General features: G+C 49.8%; 1 protein-coding gene and 1 pseudogene across 2 annotated transcripts; both read left to right on the top strand.

Moving 5' to 3' along the window:
- Nucleotides 1–527: 527 nt before the first annotated feature.
- Nucleotides 528–848, top strand: LOC122448801 (adiponectin receptor protein 1-like). Its single transcript, XM_043480428.1, has one exon. The coding sequence runs from the start codon at nt 528–530 to the stop codon at nt 846–848; it is 321 nt and encodes a 106-aa protein (XP_043336363.1).
- Nucleotides 849–947: 99 nt separating this feature from the next.
- On the top strand, nt 948–2,077 carry LOC122448795 (annotated as a pseudogene). The gene has a single exon (XR_006271757.1). The product of XR_006271757.1 is annotated as an adiponectin receptor protein 1-like (transcript).
- Nucleotides 2,078–21,316: the final 19,239 nt, after the last annotated feature.

Genomic DNA, 21,316 nt, shown 5'->3' with positions numbered 1-21,316 from the left:
CAGTGATGCCATCCAACCATCTCATCCTCTGCTGCCTCCTTCTCCTTTTGCCTTCAATCTTTCCCAGCATCAAGGTCTTTTCTAAAGAGTTGTCTCTCCCGGCCCGGGGAGGGCGCAGAAGATCCGGGCCGCTCGGCCGCAGGCCGCCTCCAGCGACGCGGGATGTAGCGCCGGGGCCGCGGTCCCCAGCACAGCCCTCCTCCCGCCTGTCCCCATCACAGGGAGCTCTCTGGCCCCTGGGGCCGAGAGACCCCACCCTCTCCCCAGGCTGAAGCCGGAGGGCCCGAGGTACCATCCTGATGTCGTCTCACAAGGGACCCGCGGTGGCCCAGGGCAACGGGGCTCCCGCCAGCAACAGGGCGGCTGACACAGTGGAGCTGGCTGAGCTGGGGCCCCAGCTCGAGGAGAAGGGCAAGCAGGCGGTCACCAGCCCAACCAAAGCCGAGGAGGAACAGGCCTGCCCGGGGCCGCAGGAGGAGGAGGAGGAGGTGTGAGTGCTCACGCTGCCCCTGCAGGCTCACCACGCCATGGAGAAGATGGAGGAGTTCGTGTACAAGGTCTGGGAGGGCCGCTGGAGGGTCATCCCGTACGACGTGCTCCCGGACTGGCTGAAGGATAACGACTACCTGCTGCATGGCCACCGGCCGCCCATGCCCTCCTTCCGCGCCTGCTTCAGGAGCATCTTCCGCATCCACACGGAGACGGGCAACATCTGGACCCACCTGCTCGGTTTTGTGCTGTTTCTCTTTCTGGGAATCCTGACCATGCTGAGACCGAACATGTACTTCATGGCCCCCCTTCAGGAGAAGGTGGTGTTCGGGATGTTCTTCCTGGGAGCGGTGCTCTGACTCAGCTTCTCCTGGCTCTTTCACACCGTCTATTGTCATTCAGAGAAAGTCTCCCGGACTTTCTCCAAGCTGGACTATTCAGGGATCGCCCTCCTGATCATGGGGAGCTTCGTGCCCTGGCTCTACTACTCCTTCTACTGCTCCCCACAGCCGCGGCTCATCTACCTCTCCATTGTCTGCGTCCTGGGCATCTCCGCATCATCGTGGCGCAGTGGGACCGGTTTGCCACGCCTAAGCACCGGCAGACACGAGCAGGGGTGTTTCTGGGGCTTGGCCTGAGCGGCGTCGTGCCTACCATGCACTTCACAATCGCGGAGGGCTTCGTCAAGGCCACCACAGTGGGCCAGATGGGCTGGTTCTTCCTCATGGCTGTGATGTACATCACCGGAGCCGGCCTCTATGCCGCACGCATTCCTGAGCGCTTCTTCCCTGGAAAATTTGACATCTGGTTCCAGTCTCATCAGATCTTCCATGTCCTGGTGGTGGCGGCCGCCTTCGTCCACTTCTACGGGGTCTCCAACCTTCAGGAGTTCCAATACGGCCTGGAAGGGGGCTGTACTGACGACTCCCTCCTCTGACCCGCCCCCAAGGGCGCAGGAGGAACTTCCCAAGTGCTTTTAAAATAACTTCGGTTGCTGAAGTGAGAGGAAGAGTCTGAGTTGTCTGTTTCTAGAAGAAACCTCTTAGAGAATTCAGTACCGACCAAGCTTCAGCCCACTTCACACTCACTGGGCAATAAACTCTCCATTCCCTCACTGAGGAAGGTAGGGGAGGGCAGGCACGGCCACCCTGCCCCCGGCCGCCCCCTCGGCCTGGTACCTGCTGTCCCCTCCCAGTGATGGGGCTGGGAAACTCACGGTGAGCTCTGATCCCTCCTCGCTCCATTCTGGGGAAAAGCGATGGACTGGGACTCTTCAGAAATTCCGTTTCTGGAAGAAACTGCCCCTCCCTCACCCCCGTCCTGACATGTGACCTGGCTTATACCAGGCCATCCGTTTTTGTAGCACACTTTTCAAAAACAATTATAACCTGGTCCCATCTTTCTAGGGCCTGGGCCTGCTCACACGGCAGGAAGAACAAAGCCACCAACTTTTACACAGCCCGGCTAATCATGGAAGTGTGTCCAGGCTCCAGATAACTTGAGTTTTAATTTTTTTCTTGGCAGAGCAATGTAAAATTAAAAGTGGGGAAAGATATTTAATATTTAATACTAAGCTTTAAAAAGAAAAAAAAAAAAAGAGTTGTCTCTGCATCAGGTGGCCAAAGTATTGGAGCTTCAGCATCAGTCCTTCCAATGGATATTCAGGGTTGATTTCCTTTAGGATTGAGTGGTTTGATCTTGCAGTCCAAAGGACTCTCAAGAGTCTTCTCTGTCACCATAGTTCAAAAACGTCAATTCTTCAGTGCTCAACCTTCTTTATGGTCCAACTCTCACATCTGTACATGATTCCTGGAAAAACCATAGCTTTGACTATAGCAACCTTTGTCGGCAAAGTGATGTCTCTGCTTTTTAATACACCGTCTAGGTTTGTCATAGCTTTTCTTCCAAGGAGCAAGCTCCACCTCTGGTAACCACAAATCCAATCTCTTTTTCTTTGAGTTTGGGGTAGTTTGCTTGGTTTTTTAGATTCCAAATATAAATGGGATCATAAAGTGTCTTCTTCTGTCTGACTTATTTCATTTGGGATAATGACCTCTGACCTCGTCACATCCTGCTTTTCTGATCTCCTAGCCAGCGTGTTTGAACTGTGGTGTTCGAGAAGACTCTTGAGAGTCCTTTGGACTGCAAGGAGATCAAACCAGTCAGTCCTAAAGGAAATCAGTGCTGAATATCCATTGGAAGGACTGATGCTGAAGTTGAAACTCCAATACTTTGGCTACATGATGTGAAGAACTGACTCATCTGAAAAGACCCTGTTACTGGGAAAGATTGAAGGCAGGAGAAGAAGGGAAGGACAGAGGGTGATATGGTTGGATGGCATCACTGACTCAACGGACATGAGTTTGAGCAAGCTCTGGGAGTTGGTGATGGACAGGGAAGCCTGGCGTTCTGCAGTCCATGGGGTCGCAAAAAAGTCAGACGCAACTGAGCAACTGAACTGAACCGAAATGGATGCCCTCAAAGTCCATCCATGTTGTCACAATTTGCAGGGTTTCCTTTTTAAGGCTGAGTAATATTCCATTGTACATACATACAAACAACTTCTTTATCTGTTTGTCCATCAATGGACACTTAAGTTTCTTGCCTCTTTTGTTCCTTTCCTTCCTTTCCTCTTTCTTGCTATTTTTTTCCTAATTTTTTCTCTTCAGAGAACACATGTGACTTGCACACTTAGATGAAAATTAAGTTGTTGCGGTGGTCTCCCTTGCTATGAAGCACGGGTTCCAGGGTGCCTGGGCTTCAGTAGTTTCAGCATGTGGGCTCAGCAGTTGAAACTCCCAGGCTCTAGAGCACAGGCTTAATAGTTGTGGTGTACGGGCTTAGTTGGGCTTCGTAGGTGGTACTAGTGGCAAAGAGCCTGCCTGCCAGTGCAGGAAACTTAAGAGAGAGATGCAGGTTAGATCCCTGGGTCGGGAAGATCCCCTGGAGGAGGGTGCAGCAACCTACTCCAGTATTCTTGCCAGGAGAATCCTATGGACAGAGGAGCCTGGTGGGCTATGGTCCATAAGGTCATAAAGAGTCAGACACAATTGAAGTGACTTAGCACACACATGTGGGCTTAGTCACTCTGCAGCATGTGGGATCTTCTTGTACTGTTGAAGCCACGCGTTCCGGGAAACAAACTCGCTCAGAAGGACAATGCAGATAGCAGAGTGCAGCTTATTACGCCAGCAGGCCCAAGGCAGAGTCTCCTCTTAGCCAAGGACCCCAACCAGCACTTGTGAAAATCTTTTATACCCCATGTGTATGTGTCTGAACCCACCACCCCAAATTCCTTGAGACTTACATAAACTAAGGAAGAGTAAATACAATCCCAATAACCCCATCACTCATGTGTCATGTGCTCAGACAGTTAAACAATTAGCCAATAATCAATAAGCACGAGGTTACACTCCGACAGGTACAAAAAAATTTATGGCCTGTGTGGAGGAAGGGGTGATTACTGTATGTGTTCTCTTAGGCGATGAGTAACCTGGATACGATCTTCAAGATTCCCCTGTCCGGAAGGGGTCTTATCCTTCTGTCGTCGTTTCCATAGACACTAAACACAGAGTTCAGTCCATTGGAGAGGTGGCCGAGCGTGATCAGCATGGACAGGCCTGAGATGGAGTCCAGGCCTTATGAATTCCTTCTTCAGCACCAGGGATCATACCCATGTCTCCTCATTGGCAGGCAGATTCTTTACCACAGAGCCACCAGGGAAGCTCTAAGTCTACTTTCAAAGGAGGATACCTCCAAGATCCTGCAAAACTGCCCCTGGTGTGTGGTTTCTCAAGAAACTGGGCCACAGGGAGGGGGCTTATTAATACCACCAGTGAGGGGTAAGTAGGGGAGAGATCTGGGGGTGGGCAGGGGTTTCAATTCAGTTCAGTCGCTCAGTCGTGTCCGACTCTTTGCAACCCCATCAGTCGCAGCACGCCAGGCCTCCCTGTCCATCACCAACTCTTTGCATGAGGTGGCCAAAGTATTGGAGTTTCAGCTTTAGCATCAGTCCTTCCAATGAACACCCAGGACTGATCTCCTTTAGGATGGACTGGTTGGATCTCCTTGCAGTCCAGGGAACTCTCAAGAGTCTTCTCCAACGCCACTGTTCAAAAGCATCAATTCTTTGGCGCTCAGCTTTCTTCACGGTCCAACTCTCACATCCATACATGACCATTGGAAAAACCATAGCCTTGACCAGACGGACCTTTGTTGGCAAAGTAATGTCTCTGCTTTTTAATATGCTGTCTAGGTTGGTCATAACTTTCCTTCCAAGGAGTAAGCGTCTTTTAATTTCATGGCTGCAGTCACCATCTGCAGTGATTTTAGAGCCCCCCAAAATAAAGTCTGACACTGTTTCCACTGTTTCCCCATCTATTTCCCATGAAGTGATGGGACCAGATGCCATGATCTTAGTTTTCTGAATGTTGAGCTTTATACCAACTTTTTCACTCTCCTCTCACTTTCATCAAGGGGCTTTTTAGTTCTTCCTCACTTTCTGCCATCAGGGTGGTGTCATCTGCATATCTGAGGTTATTGGTATTTCTCCTGGCAATCTTGATTCCAGCTTGTGCTTCTTCCAACCCAGCATTTCTCATAATGTACTCTGCATAGAAGTTAAATAAGCAGGGTGACAATATACAGCCTTGACGTACTCCTTTTCCTATTTGGAACCAGTCTGTTGTTCCATGTCCAGTTCTAACTGTTGCTTCCTGACCTGCATATAGGTTTCTCAAGAGGCGGGTCAGGTGGTCTGGTATTCCCATCTGTTTCAGAATTTTCCACAGTTTATTGTGATCCACACAGTCAAAGGCTTTGGCATAGTCAATAAAGCAGAAATAGATGTTTTTCTGGAACTCTCTTGCTTTTTCGATGATCCAGTGGATGTTGGCAATTTGATCTCTGATTCCTCTGCCTTTTCTAAAACCAGCTTGAACATCTGGAATTTCACGGTTCACGTATTGCTGAAGCCTGGCTTGGAGAATTTTGAGCATTACTTTACTAGCGTGTGAGATGAGTGCAATTGTGTGGTAGTTTGAGCATTCTTTGGGATTGCCTTTCTTTGGGATTGGAATGAAAACTGCCCTTTTCCAGTCCTGTGGCCACTGCTGAGTTTTCCAAATGTGCTGGCATATTTAGTACAGCACTTTCACAGCATCATCTTTCAGGATTTGAAATAGCTCAACTCAAATTCCATCACCTCCCACTAGCTTTGTTCATAGTGATGCTTTCTAAGGCCCACTTGACTTCACATTCCAGGATGTCTGGCTCTAGGTGAGTGATCACACCATCGTGATTATCTGGGTCATGAAAATCTTTTTTGTACAGTTCTTCTGTGTATTCTTGCCACCTCTTGTTAATATCTTCTGCTTCTGTTAGGTCCATACCATTTCTGTCCTTTATCAAGCCCATCTTTGCATGAAATGTTCCCTTGGTATCTCTAATTTTCTTGAAGAGATCTCTAGTCTTTCCCATTCTGATGTTTTCCTCTATTTCTTTGCATTGATTGCAAAGAAGGCTTTCTTATCTCTCCTTGCTATTCTTTGGAACTCTGCATTCAAATGGGAATATCTTTCCTTTTCTCCTTTGCTTTTCTTCTTTTCATAGCTACTTGTAAGGCCTCCTCAGACAGCCATTTTGCTTTTTTGCATTTCTTTTCCATGGGGATGGTCTTAATCCCTGTCTCCTGTGGGGTAGGGGACATCAATATCAGGTGATCTGGCCAGATTTTGAGCAGAGAGGTGTTGAGACTTCATAAACAGTCATGAGCTCGTTACGTCATGCCTTTCAAGCTGGTTTGTGGCATGTGAAACTCAGCATCTGCCACACCCTCTGTCCACACCACGTATCTACTTGGGTCAGCTGAATTATGTGGGTGGGGAGGGGGTGGCTGGGCAACCTCTTTGGAGGAAACACATAAGCCTTGAGTCACGTATACAGCTGGAGTCATTCATACTGAGTATGGTGGGCCACCCTGGAGATGATGGGCTGGCTGGAATATGAGGGTCCCTGAAAAGAATTCATGAAGAAGGGATGAGCCTCTCACACAGGTAGGCCCACTTAGAAACCGGCTTCTCATTAAAAAGAATGAAATAATGTAATAATGCTGTTTGCAGCAACATGAATGGACCTCAGTTCAGTTCAGTTCAGTCGCTCATTCATGTCCGACTCTTTGCGACCCTATGAACCTCAGCACGCCAGGCCTCCCTGTCCATCACCAAATCCCGGAGTCCACCCAAACCCATATCCATTGTGTCGGTGATGCCATCCAACCGTCTCATCCTCCATCGTCCCCTTCTCCTCCTGCCCTCAACCTTTCCCAGCATCAGGGTCTTTTCAAATGAATCAGTTCTTCACATCAGGTGGCCAAAGTATTGGAGTTTCAGCTTCAATATCAGTCCCTCCAATGATACACCCAGGACTGATCTCCTAGAGACTGTCATATCGAGTGAAGTAAGTTAGAAAAGGAGGAATATCATATGACATCCCTTGTATGTGGAATCTAAAAGGAAATGATACAAATGAACTTAAAAAACAGAAACAGACTCACTGACTTGGAGAATGAACTTATGCTTGCTGGGGAAGGAATAGGGGAAGGGATAGTTGGGGAGTTTGAGATAGACATGTACACACGGATGTATTTAAAATGGATAATCAACAAGGACCTACTGTATAGCACAGGGGACCCTCTTCAATGTTATATGGCAGCCTAGATGGGAGGGGAGTTTGGGGGAGAATATAAATGTGTGGCTGAGTCCCTTCACTGTTCGCCTGAAGCTATCACAACATTGTTAATAGGCTATTCCTCAATACAAAATAAAAAGTTTAAATACAAAAAAAAAGAATTACAGAGATCAAGCAAACATTACATTTTCAACAACTATACTTATAAAGAGAAAAATAATAAAATGATAGCTAGAAAGAAAGAAAGAAAAAAAGAAACCAGTCTCTGTGGTCTTGGTGAGGATGGTTCCATGTTTGATGTGGCAGCTGCCCGGCCTGTGAGGGGTCTGTGCTCAGGGTAGGGAGCATGTGAGCCACTCAGCACCCAGGAGAGGAGCAGACGCCTGCTGTTCCTTGGAGGGTGTCAACGTCTACTGCTGGGTGAACAGGCAGGGACCTCCAGATCTGGGGTGTCTTGGAGAAGCCCACGGGAAGACTGTAGCCAGCAGAGGCAGCTGTCTTGGAGTCACCAAGGAAGCGGCCATGGCCCGGTAGAACGGGCAGAGGACAGCCAGGATGGCCTGCGATGAATGTGAGTGGCCATCTGTCCCTGGGACTTAGCTGGTTACAGCAGTGTTCCTTTCCTGTTGCTACTGTAGCAAAATACCACAACCTTAGTATTAATAGCTTCAACCAGATTTATTCTCTTACAGTGCTGGAGATCAGAAGTCCTAAAACTAGGGCATTGGCAGGGTCATGTTTCTTCCAGGAGAGAATCCATTTGCTTGCCTTTTCTGACTTCCAGAGGTTGCCCGCCTGGGTCACGGCCTCTTCCTCAAATCACTCTGACCTCTGCCTTCTCTCCTCTGCTCTGTCATTGCATCATCTTCTGGGACTGGCGCTCTCCCACTTCCTATTATAAGGACCCTCGTGATTGTATAGGGCTCACCCAGATAATCTAAAATAATCTCATTTTAGGATCCTTCGTTTAGCACATTTATGAATTCTCTTTTGCCATTTAAGGTAACACATTCCCAGGTTCTTTGGATTAGGACGTGGACATCGTTCAGGGGTCATGATGAAACCTAGCACATAACCCAAGAAGGCAGGCTGGACATCTTCTTGGGGGGCTGTCAAAAAGATGTGAGGGATTCACATGGCTGGGGGTAGATTTTTGGGGCTTGGAGTTAAGCATTCGTATTAAATAGTCATTCAGACTCACAGGGTCGTGAAGCTCAGGGACACTTAGGGGTCAATACAACTGGGAAAACTGGGCTCCAGTGGCGTCTAAGGACCTGTTGAAAGTTGTTGGGCTGGGTTTCCTGCTTTCCTGCATACTGTCTGTTTCATTCAATTGACATTAGAGAAAGGGGTGCTTTTTTTTTTTTTTTTTTAGCTTTTTATTTTGTACTGGAGTGTAGCCAATTAATAATGTTGTGATAGTTTCAGATGGACAAAGGCACTCAGCCATACATACATATGCATCCATTCTCTGAAAGGGGTACTGCTGTTTGTGGTCGCTCTTGTTTAAGGCAAAGAACAAAATCTACCAGATCTTTTGTGGGATAGGCAGTGGTCCTTTGGAAAGGCCTGGAGCCCCCAAGTGTGAGCAGCCTACAGAGACTTGCAGGGCCTCTGTGCTCTCCGAAAGGTTCCCCCACCGAGGCTTCCCATCAAGGGTGGGTGGAGAGGGCCAGGCATGCCCAGAACTGCTGTAGGGAACGAGTGATGGCAAAAGGCCGTTGCCCCTGAGGCCGCCCGGCCACTGCGGTCACTGCCGGCTCTTTCCACAAGGAGGGAGCTTTTCCTCCTGCTCCAGACTTAGATTGCAGGGTGGGTTCTGGGGGTGAAGGGGAAGCACTTGGAACCCAGCCAGCAAGAAGGCATTTCTCTCTCTCTCTTTGACCCTCCAGAGAACCCACAGGTGTGTGTGTGCCTGGGTGTTGAGGGGAAGAGGGAGGCTAGGCTACATATTTTAATTATTTTTTCTTTTCTTTTTTTTACATATATATATATATATATAAAATCTTTATTTGGTTGTGCCAGGCCTTAGCTGCAGCATATGAGCTGCTCTAGTTCCCTGACCCCAGGCCCCCTGCATTGGGTGCGTGGAGTCTTAGCCCCTGAACTGTTTATATTTTTGAGTCGGCCAGTTTCTCAGTGAATTCATCAGAAAGAATCACTGATATCAGAACACCAGGGTTTTAATCCCACCCCCCTCTCCAGGTATATGACTCTAGATATGTCATGTGACTTCTCTGGGCCTCAGTTTACCCGTCTGTGGCATCAAGGGACAGACTGAGTGATCCTCAGGGTGCCTTCAAATTCATCCAGCTTTTGCTTGAATGCTTCTAAACAGCTCCCCCGCCCTTCTCCCCACTTCCCGGTACTCCTGGGCTCTCAAGCCCAGCTGCTCACTAGGATCAAATCCCCAGACCACATTCACTTTTGATCTCCACTGTGTCTGAATGGCTGGCCTGCAGCCTGGTCCCTCAGCAAACCAGGCTCCGTGAACAAGTAGGGCATGAGTCCAAGGATGAGGCCCCATGCAAAGGGGCCCGAGTCACACTGCCCGCGCCCAGGGAGGGGAAGCCCCCGGTTCTGGCTCTCTTCTGCAAGGGAGCTGCAGAATCCCAGGAAACCGGTTGTTAAGGAGCCGGCAGCCGGGTACCAAGTTAGATAATGAGTGCTTGGGTTTTTCCACCGCTGTTTACCTTGGGTTAAGTATACGAAAATGATGTCATCTCTGCACCCGTCCAGCTGGCCCTGTCGCTGGGGTCTCGGGCTCATCAGGGGCTCCTTCCCTCCCCATTCCAGTCACCCCCTCCCCATTCCGGTCACCCCAACCCTCACCAGTATTGGCGGGATGTGGAGGGGGAGCAACGAAGCCAGTCAACCTCACATCATCTGTCTCCCTCCCAGCCCCCGTCTTCCCCTCCCAAGTTCATCCATTCTCATCTCTCACCAGGAAGACCGTGCTGGGGTCTCATTGGCCTACCTGCCACCCGCCTGTCTCCTCCAACCCCTTCAACCCCCAAGGCCAGAGGAGCTTCCTAAATGGCCTGCTGCCTGGACCCTTGTCTGGCTTCAGTTGTGTGCTCAGAGGAAAGTGTAGCCTGACCCCAGGCCCCAGAGAGCTGCTCATCCATCCACCCTCCCCCTACTTCCCCACCACACCCTGGACTCCAGCTTCAGGCCTTCAACCAGCCAGAGCTTCTTCCAGATTCTGGAAGCTTTACCTCCTTTCCTTCCCTGAGACCTTCACCCCTGGAGGCCCCTCTTCCCTTCACCCTAGTTCCTCCTCAGGTTCAGAGCACCCCACAGAACCAGCCCTCTCTGCCCTCGGATGTGCCCTTATGGCATCCTGCTTGAAAGAAAAAGGTCAGTGGCTTTTTTCAGAGACTGGCAGAGGGTGCAAAGTTTGCAAGATGCAGAAAAGGCCCTGAGAGTTGCTGATCACCTTGGGAGCAGATGTGTGTGGGGTGAAACGAAGGGTGAGAATTTGTTTGGAGAGGTAGATGAGACATTTAAGGCCGGGGGGGAGGCCCCCCCTTCGGGTCACGGCCATAACAATGCACCTCCTGTTGACCCTGATATTCTCTACCCAGCCCCTCCCTCAGTCCTCCCTCCCATCCTGCCTGGCTTTGAGATGAGGGCCTGAGCCCTTCAGCAAAGACCTCACAGCTGCTTCGGGCATCCCCAGGACACAGCGTGCACGGGGTCACTGAGGACAGCAGTCACAGCGGCCGCAGAGAGTGGCCAGATCCAGGGCTCAAGAGGGAACTGAGGATGGAGGCCCTGGGGGTACAACGGAGGCGTGAGGGCTCCTCGGACATTCTCTGAGGGCGAGGGCACCTTTGCCGTATCCACTGCGGCCCTCGGCTGGTTTCCTCTGAAGTGACCCCCGTAAGCTCAGTTGGAAGGGTCTCCTGTTCTGGAAATTGACCCCCACCAAAAGGATGTGATCAGAGATGCAAGCTCAGATGTGAAAGTGAAAGTGTTAGTCCCTGTGATTCCTTGTGACCTCATGGACTGTAGCCCGCCAAGCTCCTCTGTCCATGGGATTCTCCAGGCAAGGATACTGGAGTGGGATGCCATTTCCTCCTCCAGGGGATCTTCCTGACCCAGGCATTGAATTTGAGTCTCCTGCACTGCAGGCAGATTCTTTACTATTTGAGCCACCCAGGAAGCCCAAGCTCAACTGAGGACAAAGTAAATAAACCTCGTGGACGGTGCGTCATAAAGAGATGACAACACAGAACAGCCAGCGTCAGCTCCTTCACTCGTCATGGCACCCTCAGACAGGGCTCCACAGTCCCCCTTTTGCACATTTTGTACAGTTAATACACACTTGTGCACATGTTCAAAGCCAGGCAAGTACCAAGTACCTTAACCATCCTGAACCTCAATTTTTACTTCTGTTAAATGGGCTTATTGATACCTATGTTACAAGGCTTTGTGAGATTGAACGTAACAGTGTATGTGACAGGGTTCAGCTCATAGCAGGTATCAAATCATAGCTTCCTAAGAACAGGAGCCATCCTGGCCACGTGGCCAGGTGGTCGCTAGGGACAGGGGGGCCTTTGACCGATGAAGTGAGTTGAGACTCCCAACATGGGAAGAATAGGATGAGTTTCTGGGGTCCAAACTTCAGAACGCCTGGCCTCTGGGTATTCCCTTCACCTGGTCTCTGCCCACCCTTCCAGGCTCACGAGAGGCCAAGCCACCCTGTGTTTACCACCTCCTATACCTCAGTTCATAGGTCATGGGGTCCCAGGGCTCATCTCCTGGCCCACCCCCACCTTGACCATTTCAGAGTGGAAGAGCTAGTCCAGTTGACTCCCAGTCTGGAAACCACCACCCCCCGAGGCGGGTGGAGGCGGCCGGTGAGGCCTGGCTTCATCCGGGTTCCAGCACCGCTGCCCCATTCCCCTGACTCGCCAGCCACGGCCACTTCCTCCCACCAGGCTGGGCCAGCAGTTGTGTGGCCTATAAATAGAAGAGTGAGATTCCTCGTGGCCCAGTGAATGGGCCGACATCCTGCCTCCGCCTGACTGAGCCCTGAGTCACAGGCCCCCACTGGAGGCCCGCCCGGGGCGGCCCAGGCCCACCCCGCTGCCTCGGCCTCAGAGGAAGCGCTGGGCGGCAGAGAGTCCCTGGGGAGGCCGAGACAGGCTTAGAGAAACGCGGCTGGCATTTCCTCCCTGTGAGGCCGGCACGCTGGCTGGCTCAGGGGGGTGAGTGTGCTGAGGGTGTGGGTGTGCACGACATGTGTGCCAGGGAGGGGTGCCGGCCCCGGGAGGCCTCCGCGTCCCCTTCCGTGAGGGTCACGGGAAGGGGGGATCCCAGAGAGCCTCGTCTGTGCTCACAGCGCCCTTGTTCTGGCTTTGCTCATCTCAGAGCCAAAACTAAATCCATGCAGAGATAGACAGCCACCCACACGAGCACCAGAAATCGGTGGGAAGGCTGGAAAACGGGCCTGGGCAGGGGTAAGAAACAAGCCGGCCCCGGAGGGCTAGGTGGCCAGACTGGGAGCAGGAATGAGGGGCGGGAGGCGGCAGGGGCTGTGTGTCACTCTGCCCAAGAGTCAGAAGGAGGTTCTGATCGGCTGCCCTGGGGTCCCGGGTCCGTCCTGTGGCCAGGGCAGGGCGGAGGCTGCCGGGTCCCAATCTGATTTCTGGAATGTGGTTCTGCTTTCTTGTCTATTTCTCTCTCCTCCCCTAGATCCACTAGATTGCACGCTCTGTGAGGACAAGGGCCAGGTCGGTGCTTGCTCACCGCTGTGTGCCCGCCGTATGCTTGTTAGATGAGCACTGTTCACCCGCTCACACTCATCACACACTCCCCGGCAGACTTGCACACACATTTACACACTCACCCGCACACTTTGACTCTTGCTGCCCGCTCAGGCCTCTTCGATGATTTGAGAATGTGAGCAGCCCCTCCCCCACTGTCACCTCCAAATCTCTCTCCCACCAGGGTGCCACAGGGGCGAGAAATTTCGGGGAATTGTACCCTTTGCAGTGTTGACCCATGAATTCCTAGGAAGAATGACAGTCTCCTGATTCATACAAAGGCATCCAGTGGTTTCTTCATCCAGAGGGACCAGGGTGGAAAAACCTGCTCCCGCCCCCATTGAAAATCCTTGCTGGCTCCCTGTTGCCCCCAAGATGACATCCCATCTCCACTGCATGGTTTTCCAGGGGTCACAGGGAACCCCTGTCCTCCAAACACTCCATGCTTGCATCCCTCTGTGCTGTGCCTGGGCTGATCCTGTCACCTAGAATGTTCTCAGCTCCCCCCATACCGTCTGCTATCACTTGCTCGGTTTGCAGACTCTTAGTTGTATTTCAAGACCCACCCGAGTATCGTCTCTCTCTGAGACCACAAGCCTCATTAACAGTTTCCGCCCCTTCCTTCCTCAGTTTGTCCTGAATTCTCCAGAAACACAGAACTGTGGGCTTGGTGATGTCTTAGAGACCTATAGCAGCTTGCAACCCAGGAGTGGTTGGAAATGTGTGGGGCGTTTTCTGGTTGCCACAGTAACAGGGACTGCTGTGGGCATTTAATGGCCGGGGCCGGGAATGCAAACTAGGGAGAACTGTCCATCCTGAAGGTCAATAGCAGCCCACCGAGAAACACAGCAGTCTCCTTTTTGAATGGGGAACCCAAGGCCCAGGAAGGGAAAGTGTTTTATCAAGGTCATGCAGCCAATTACGCAATAATGTGGTCGGCATCAACTTCCTGGGGGAGCATTCCTGGGCGGTGGGCCTGAGAATGGGCCTCTGACTCTCCAGGTCCTCAGGTCCTGGCCTGGCCACACTACCACCACCAGGGATGTTGGAGGAAGTACATGTGGGAATAACCCCCAGCTCCCACCAGCTGCTGGCTTCCCAGGTGGCTCAGTGGTGAAAAATCCACATGCCAATGCAAGAGACGCAGGAGAGGTGGGTTGGATCCCTGGGCTGGGAAGATCCTCTGAGACCAGAAATGGCAACCCACTCCAGTATTCTTGCCTGGAAAATCCCATGGACAGAGGAGCCTGGTGGGTCGCAGTTCATAGAGTCGCAGAGATGCAGACACTGAGAGACAGGGCGTGCACGCGTGCCCTCTCCTGCCAGATGGCCTGACGTGGCCCAGGATGTGCCTGGAATACAAAACTGGTGTCCCCTGGGGAGGACAGAGGTGGGTTGTGGGCAGGGACCAGGGTTCTGCAATTACAGTGTCCCAACTCCATGAGCTCATCTAAACACCAAGAAAGCTACCCTTTAAGTCTGAACCTGGGCACGAGTGATTGCAACATTCCAGGGCTCAGCCTGGCCATGGGAGGTGGGCAGGGAGAGGTAGGACCTGGTGTCCCCTTAGTCAGCCCCCAGCCCTGCTCCGAGAAGCAGGCCTTGGCCATCTTTCCCCTGGTCTCCCACCCTCAGCCCTGGCCACCGCTGGCCTCTCGCATAGGCTGGAGAAACTTTTTAAAAACTGAAAACTATACACAAAGCCGGAGACAATAAAAATATAACAACCCCCATATCTCTGTCACTCAGCTGTGACAATCATCAACCAATGACTCATCTTGCCTCATCCAAACCCACCTCCCCATCCACATCTCTCTTTCTATATGACTTTGAAGTGGATCCCAGGCATGACATCCATTCATCCATAAATATGTCAGTGTGTATCTCTGAAAGGACCCTTCCTTACAAATAAACTAAACCATAATCATAGCACCAGGATCATGCCCCCCCAAATTAACAATTCCTAATATTATTGTTAGGGTTTCCCTGGTGGCTCAGATGGTAAAGAATCTGCCTGCAATGCAAGAGAACCAGGTTCAATCTCTGCGTCAGGAAGATCCCCTGGAGAAGGGAATGGCAACCCACTCCAGTATACATGTCTGGAGAATTCCATGGACAGAGGAGCCTGGCGGGCTACAGTCCATGAGGTTCCAAAGAGTGGGACATGACTGGGCGACTAGCACTTCCTAATGTTATCAAAGAGCCAATATTCACATTTCCAGTTGTGACATAATTATCTTTTTATAGTTTATTTACATTTCAATCCAAATAAGGTATATTGGTTAGTATGTCTTTGAGTTTCTTTGGGCCTAGTCTTTTGTTTCATTTGTTGGAAGAAACTAGTTGCTTATCTTGTTGCATTTCACTCCATCTGGACTTTGCTGATTGCTGCCCTGTGGTGTAGTTGGACAGTGTTCTTCTACCCTTTGTCCTACTGGTTATTAGAAGCAGATCTAATTTGTTTGTTTTTTGACAAAACTGTGTTGAGATTGGCAGGGTGGTGTTGAGATCTTTTATCAGGAGGTCCATGGTATCTGATTTTTCTTTTAACTGCTAGCTGCCATTCAGTTTGTTAAGGGGCTGCCAAACAGTATTATATTCATTCCTTCTGCTTTCATTAGCTGAAATCTGTCTATAGAAGAAATTCTTTTCTCTTAATTAGTTACATAGTAATTGTTTGAAAGGGACTTTTAAAGTTTATCCACTCCCTCAGACTCTGGGCTGAGTGTTCAGAGGGTGCAAGTCCCTGCTGAAAGGACACAGGCTGGGAGCAGGTCCAGAACTCACACCCTGGTCTGTTACGTCACGTGCGGCCCTGGTCTGGGGCAGGGTGGTGGAGCAGAGAGAGTTTGGGTCTGAGAACTGGTGATCTGGTCTCGAACCTAGGACCTGCCATTTATAAGCTGTGGGACCTTGGACAGACCATTCAGCCCTGATGCCCTCATGAGGACAATCCTACCTCCTTCGTGCAGCCCACGGCTCACCAACCTTTCAGCCGCTGTTTAAGAGGGAACTTGAAATAGGGCAGCCCGACATCGCCATGTGGGGCACGTTCACAAGCCATCCCTCAGGTCCACAGCGTATCACTTTAAATTTTCCTGGCTACTTCAGGACCTGCCTAAGGTCCCTGCTTTCCTCCCAAGGGAAGGTGCTCAACAAAGGAGTTTCTCAGATCACTTGGGCCTCTAGCATCAAGGTTGTGAGCTTAGGACTGGCCACATAATTATGGGACCTTGTGTTCAAAAGTACTTAGAATTTCAAGATAGCAACAGCAATGCATCAAACCAAGCACAGGGCCCTTCTGAACACAGGTGCTGGGTGACTGCTTGGGTCACAGGCCCAAGAAACGGGCCCAGGGGGAGCTCTGTCCCAGAGGTGTGGGGATACATCTCATCCAGTTCAACAAAACGACCAAACACAAGCCTCAGTCCAACTAGCTTCAGTTAAAAGGAGGTGTTTACAATAAACGATTTTTAACAATTATAGTCACATAAATGCTATTTCAAGGCTTTTACTCTTTTGAGTCGACCTGTGGAGAAAGCAATAAAGACTTGATTGTGGAGCAGGAGAGGATGTGAATGTCAATAACAGGAACAATGTGAAAAACTTTACCAAGGTGGGGTGTGGACCGGCAGAGGAGATGGTGGGGCATTGTTGCCCAAGGTCCCACTGCTTATGAACGGCAGGTCCTAGATTCAAGTCCAGATCACCGTTCTCAGACCCAAACCCTCTCTGCTCCACCACCCTGCCTCCACACCAGGGCCACACGTGACGCAACAGACCTGGGTGTGAGTTCTAGACCTGCTCCCAGTCTGCTGTGTGTCCTTTCAGCAGGGACTTGGCCCCCCTGTCCACCTTCTTTGAAGGTGGCTAAACAGGTTAGTCCCAACTTAGCTTAAAACCCAAATGCACTCTTTAATTTCATTATCTGACCTGTAAAAGAATACCAGAAAATTATGCAAATGCATAAAATAACCTAATTGTACCAAAATTGTCAACATACATCTGCCTTAGAACGGAAGCTCCCTGAAGGCAGGCAAAGCATTTTTCACTTTGCATCTCTCCCTGGTTCCCGTGACACGCGAGACGCTGACCAGGGATCAAACCCATGCCCTCTGCAGTGGAACCATAGCGTCCTAACCACTGGATCACCAGGGAATTCCCTGTCATTTTATGTAGGTAAAATAAAAAGATGAAACTTTTCTTCCCTGTGACTCTTATGATCTACTTTTTAAAAAAAAACAAGTACAGCTGATTTACAATATTGTGTTAAGGGTCTCTCTCATGTGCTCAGTCGTGCCCAACTCTGTGACCGTGTGGACTGTAGCCCACCAGGCTCCTCTATGGGATTTCCTAGGCAAGAATACTGGAGTGGTACCTTCTGTGATGGCCCACACTCCGTCTGTGCAGTGTGTTTCTCTCTGAATAAATCCACTTCTTACCTATCAAAACAAAAATACTGGAGTGGATTGCTATTTCCTACTCCACAGGATTTTCCCAACCCAGGGATTGAATCCACGTCTCTTGCGTCTCCCGCATTGACAGGTGGATTCTTTACCACTGCGCTACCTGGGAAGCCCATTTCCTAACTTTCAAAAATACCATACAGTGGTGTTAGCTATAACTGTCATGTTGTATCCTTAGATATTTGTCTTATAACTGAAAGTTTGTACTTTTAACTGACCGCCTCCATTTCCCCCTCCCCACAGCACCCAACCCTTGCACAGATAACAAATCTTTTTTTTCTATGCATTTGGCCTTCTGTTTGTTTTAGGTTGCACACACACATATATATGTGATTATAGTATTTGTCTGACCGATTTTACCTGGCGTATTGCCCTCAAGGTCTACTCATGTTGTCACAAATGGCAGTATTTCCTTCTTTTTATGACTAATATTCCATTGCATGCATGTATATAATTGTGCGTGGGCATACCAGTGTCTTTATCCATTCATCTGTCAATTGTTGGCATGTCTTGGCTGTTGCAAATAATACTGCTATGAACATGGGGGTAGATATCCCTTTGACATAGTATTTTCATTTGCTTTAGATATATTCCCAGTAGTGGAATTGCTGGATCATATGATAGTTCCACATATAGTAGTTCTATCTTTAATTTTTTGAGGAATCCCATGCTGTTTTCCATACTGGCTACACCAATTTACATTCCCACTGACAGTGCATTCTCCACTTATCAGTCTTTGGATGACTGTCATTGTAACAGGTGTGAGGTGATGTCTCACTGTGGTTTTTTCATTCCCCTCATTAGTGATGTTGAGCATCTTTTCATGTACCTGTTGGCCACTTCTTTGTTTATTCAGGTCCTGTGTTAATTATAGCATCATCATTATTACTTTGCTATGGACTTGTAGTTCTTGATATATTTCGAATATTAACCCCTTTCAGATATATGGTTTGCAAATATTTTTTCCTATTTCATAGGTTGTCTTTTCATTTTATTATTTCTTTTGTTGTATAGAAGCGTTTTAGTCTGATATAGTCCCACTTGGTTTTGATGCTTGTGTTTTAGGTGTCATATCTAAAAAAATCACTGCCAAGACTCATGTCAAGCTTTTCCCCTGTTTTCTTCTAAGAGTTTTATGGTTTCCAGTTTTGCATTTAAGTGTTTGATTCACTTTGATTTTTGTGAAAACTGTGATCCATAATGGACATTTCTAATAAAGAAGGCTTTTGGAAACTGAGTATATGAGCAGATGAAGGGATGAGTGAGGCCCTAGGAAGGACACTGTGAAAACGGATGTTTGCCAAGACAGACTCCTGCAGAACACACCCCAGTGGGTTCAGATGTCAGCCAAGGACAGAGGGCAAAATGTGAAGCCAGGCCTGGGGGCTAGGGGGCAGTGGGCCAACTCCGTTTGCTCATTCAGTGGGTGTCTGTTAATCACCTACCTTGTGCAGGTAGCAGGCACCTGGGATACATGAGCAGCACATGAATCCCCCGCCCTTGGGGAGCTCATATCCAGGGTTAGTATAATGTGTGGAGAGCAGCAGTGACCCCTGGGGGAACCTGGCCTGTGTGTCCCCAAGCCTGCATCTTCCTAGGAATGTGTTTATAATAATATTAACTGCAATAATGGCAGTGATCATTTATAAAGAACGTATAGTCAAGACCATTTGTTTTTTAAAATTATTTTTGGCTGCCCTGGGTCTCTAATGAGGTGCAGGAGCTCTTTGTTGCTGGCCTCAGGCTTTTTCTAGTTGCAGGCTCTTCCTTGTTGCATGCAAACAAGCTCCTTGTTGCAGTGGATTCTTTTGTTGAGGAGCACGGGCTCTAGAGGGTGGGCTTAGTTACCCTGTGGCATGTGGGATCTTTCCAGACCAAGGATCAAACCCATGTCCCCTAAGTTGGCAGGTGTATTATTCACCACTGGCCCACAAGGTAAGACCCAAGACCATTTCAGTTTTAAGTAGCAGAAATGCAACTTGAACTGGCTTAGGCAACTGAAATGGAAAAATTTTGCATATGTATTAATTTTTAAAAATACCAGGGGTTCCTCAGCTGCTGGCATGGTGGATCGGGAGCTCCAAGGCCATCACCAGAGTCTGTGTCCTGCTCCATCTCGTCTTTGTTATCTTCTGATGTCACTGCACTGACGTCATTCTCACATGTCCAAACAGTAAAAAATGGCCTCGGGTACCTCCAGGCTAAGGATCTCAGCAGAGAGCAAACAGCTCTTTCCTTATTCCAGAAACTTGAGGGGACTGGTCTGACTTGGGTCTCATGCCCAAACCTGATCCAATCCTGTGGTCAATACTGAGATGTGTGGATTGGCCTGGATCTGGCAGTAGGGGTGGGACAGCCCTATTTACCCAGTAGGGACAGAAGGAGGGGTGCTTCTCCAAAGAAAGCAGGACCTCTGTTGGACACATGGTCTCCACAATGCCCTCCCCTCACTCTGCTTTAGGCACAAACCTAGTGTCCATCAGGCATCTCCACACTTCAGGGGGTGAGACCATTCTTATCCCCCTTGTACAGATGGGGAAGGCAGCTCAGAGAGGCTGAGTACCTTGCCAGCATCACATACCCAGCGAGTGATGGATAAGGAGCATGGACTGTTTTGTATTGGACAGAGGTTAGCGGGGGAGGCCACAGTCTCTGACCTACAGCATGGAGTCAGGATTTGACTGATTAGACCCAGGGAGAGATGAAGGGGACACCTTTATCGCTGGCATCTCTGATGGTGAATTTGACACCATTCATATTTCCTCTTCAGTCCCCAACCGCATGGCCAAGACCCGTCGTGTATCTGTCCTCTTGTTCAGCATTCACCGAGGCCGTGCAGTGCAGACACAGGAGTCAGACTGCAGAGTTCCCTAGAAAGTGGGCCCTCTGGCAAGGGATTAAGGGCTGATACATTAACTTGGAAGTGGAATTCCAGGGCAGCTAGAGGGAGGGATAAGAGAAAGGAGGTCGGGAAGAACAGGAAGCAAAGCAAGGTGATGTGTAACCACTGTACAACAAACCCCATCTGGAAAAATGTGCCTCAAATGGTCCAAGGGAGGGAGGATGAAGGAATTTATCCTCCCGTCTCATCTGCTGTTTCCAAACTCAGTCCAGCTGCTTGCAAATCAACACCCAAGAAGCAGTTGTCGATAGAAAGTTCCTTTTAATCAGGATGCCGGCAGTCTGGGGAGATGGTGCACTTGGGTGTTCCGCCAAAACCACCTCTGAAGAGTCTGCCGTGGAAGTTTCTAAGGGGAAAAAGGGAAGTCAGCTCAGATAATCACTGATGGAGGGGGTCAGAGGTGTCATGATCGCCAGCTGTGTGCCGGCTTGTCGACTTCTTGTGATCTTTCATGTTAGTGCTATCTTGTTCCCACCATTTGTTCGTGAGATTACCGAAGGGGAAGCTGGGGAAGAGATCTGGTCACCTGGTAATTACTTATTCTTCTTTTCTACTTCTTTGATCTGTGGGAAGAACCAGCAGGTTAGGCAAGGTATTGTGTGATCTAAAGATCTGAAAGGTGTGCTAGGTTACTGACAACAGGGCCTCCTGCAGAGAGTTCTTTCCTGCCGAAGGTGCTGACGCTACCACTCAAAGTGCATCCCGAGAACTCCCTCCCTCCACGTGTATGGTGCGACTTCTCCAGCCTCTTTGGCCATTCGGGATCCAGCCCCCTTACCCTGGCCTGTGGTCTGGGAGGGGTCAGCTTCAGCTGTGGGACAAGAAGCCAGGAATCTGGTGGACAGAGGGGCTCCAGAGGTACCCAGGTATGCAGTACACCCACATCCCAGTAAAGTGGGGATAACAGTACCTCCCCGCGGGTTGCTGAGAAGACTTGCGAAAATGCCTGTAAAGCACTTAGTAGTGTCTGGCTCCCAGGAGGTGAGCTGGACTGACCA

The sequence above is a fragment of the Cervus canadensis genome, chromosome 1 (genome assembly GCF_019320065.1).
Source record: "Cervus canadensis isolate Bull #8, Minnesota chromosome 1, ASM1932006v1, whole genome shotgun sequence".
Taxonomy (NCBI): domain Eukaryota; kingdom Metazoa; phylum Chordata; class Mammalia; order Artiodactyla; family Cervidae; genus Cervus; species Cervus canadensis.
This window is presented reverse-complemented; position numbering and strand designations above follow the sequence as displayed.

What these genes read in the sequence shown, in the direction of transcription:
- LOC122448801 (XM_043480428.1), top strand. Translation starts at nt 528, where the DNA reads ATGGAGAAGATGGAGGAGTTCGTGTACAAGGTCTGGGAGGGCCGCTGG.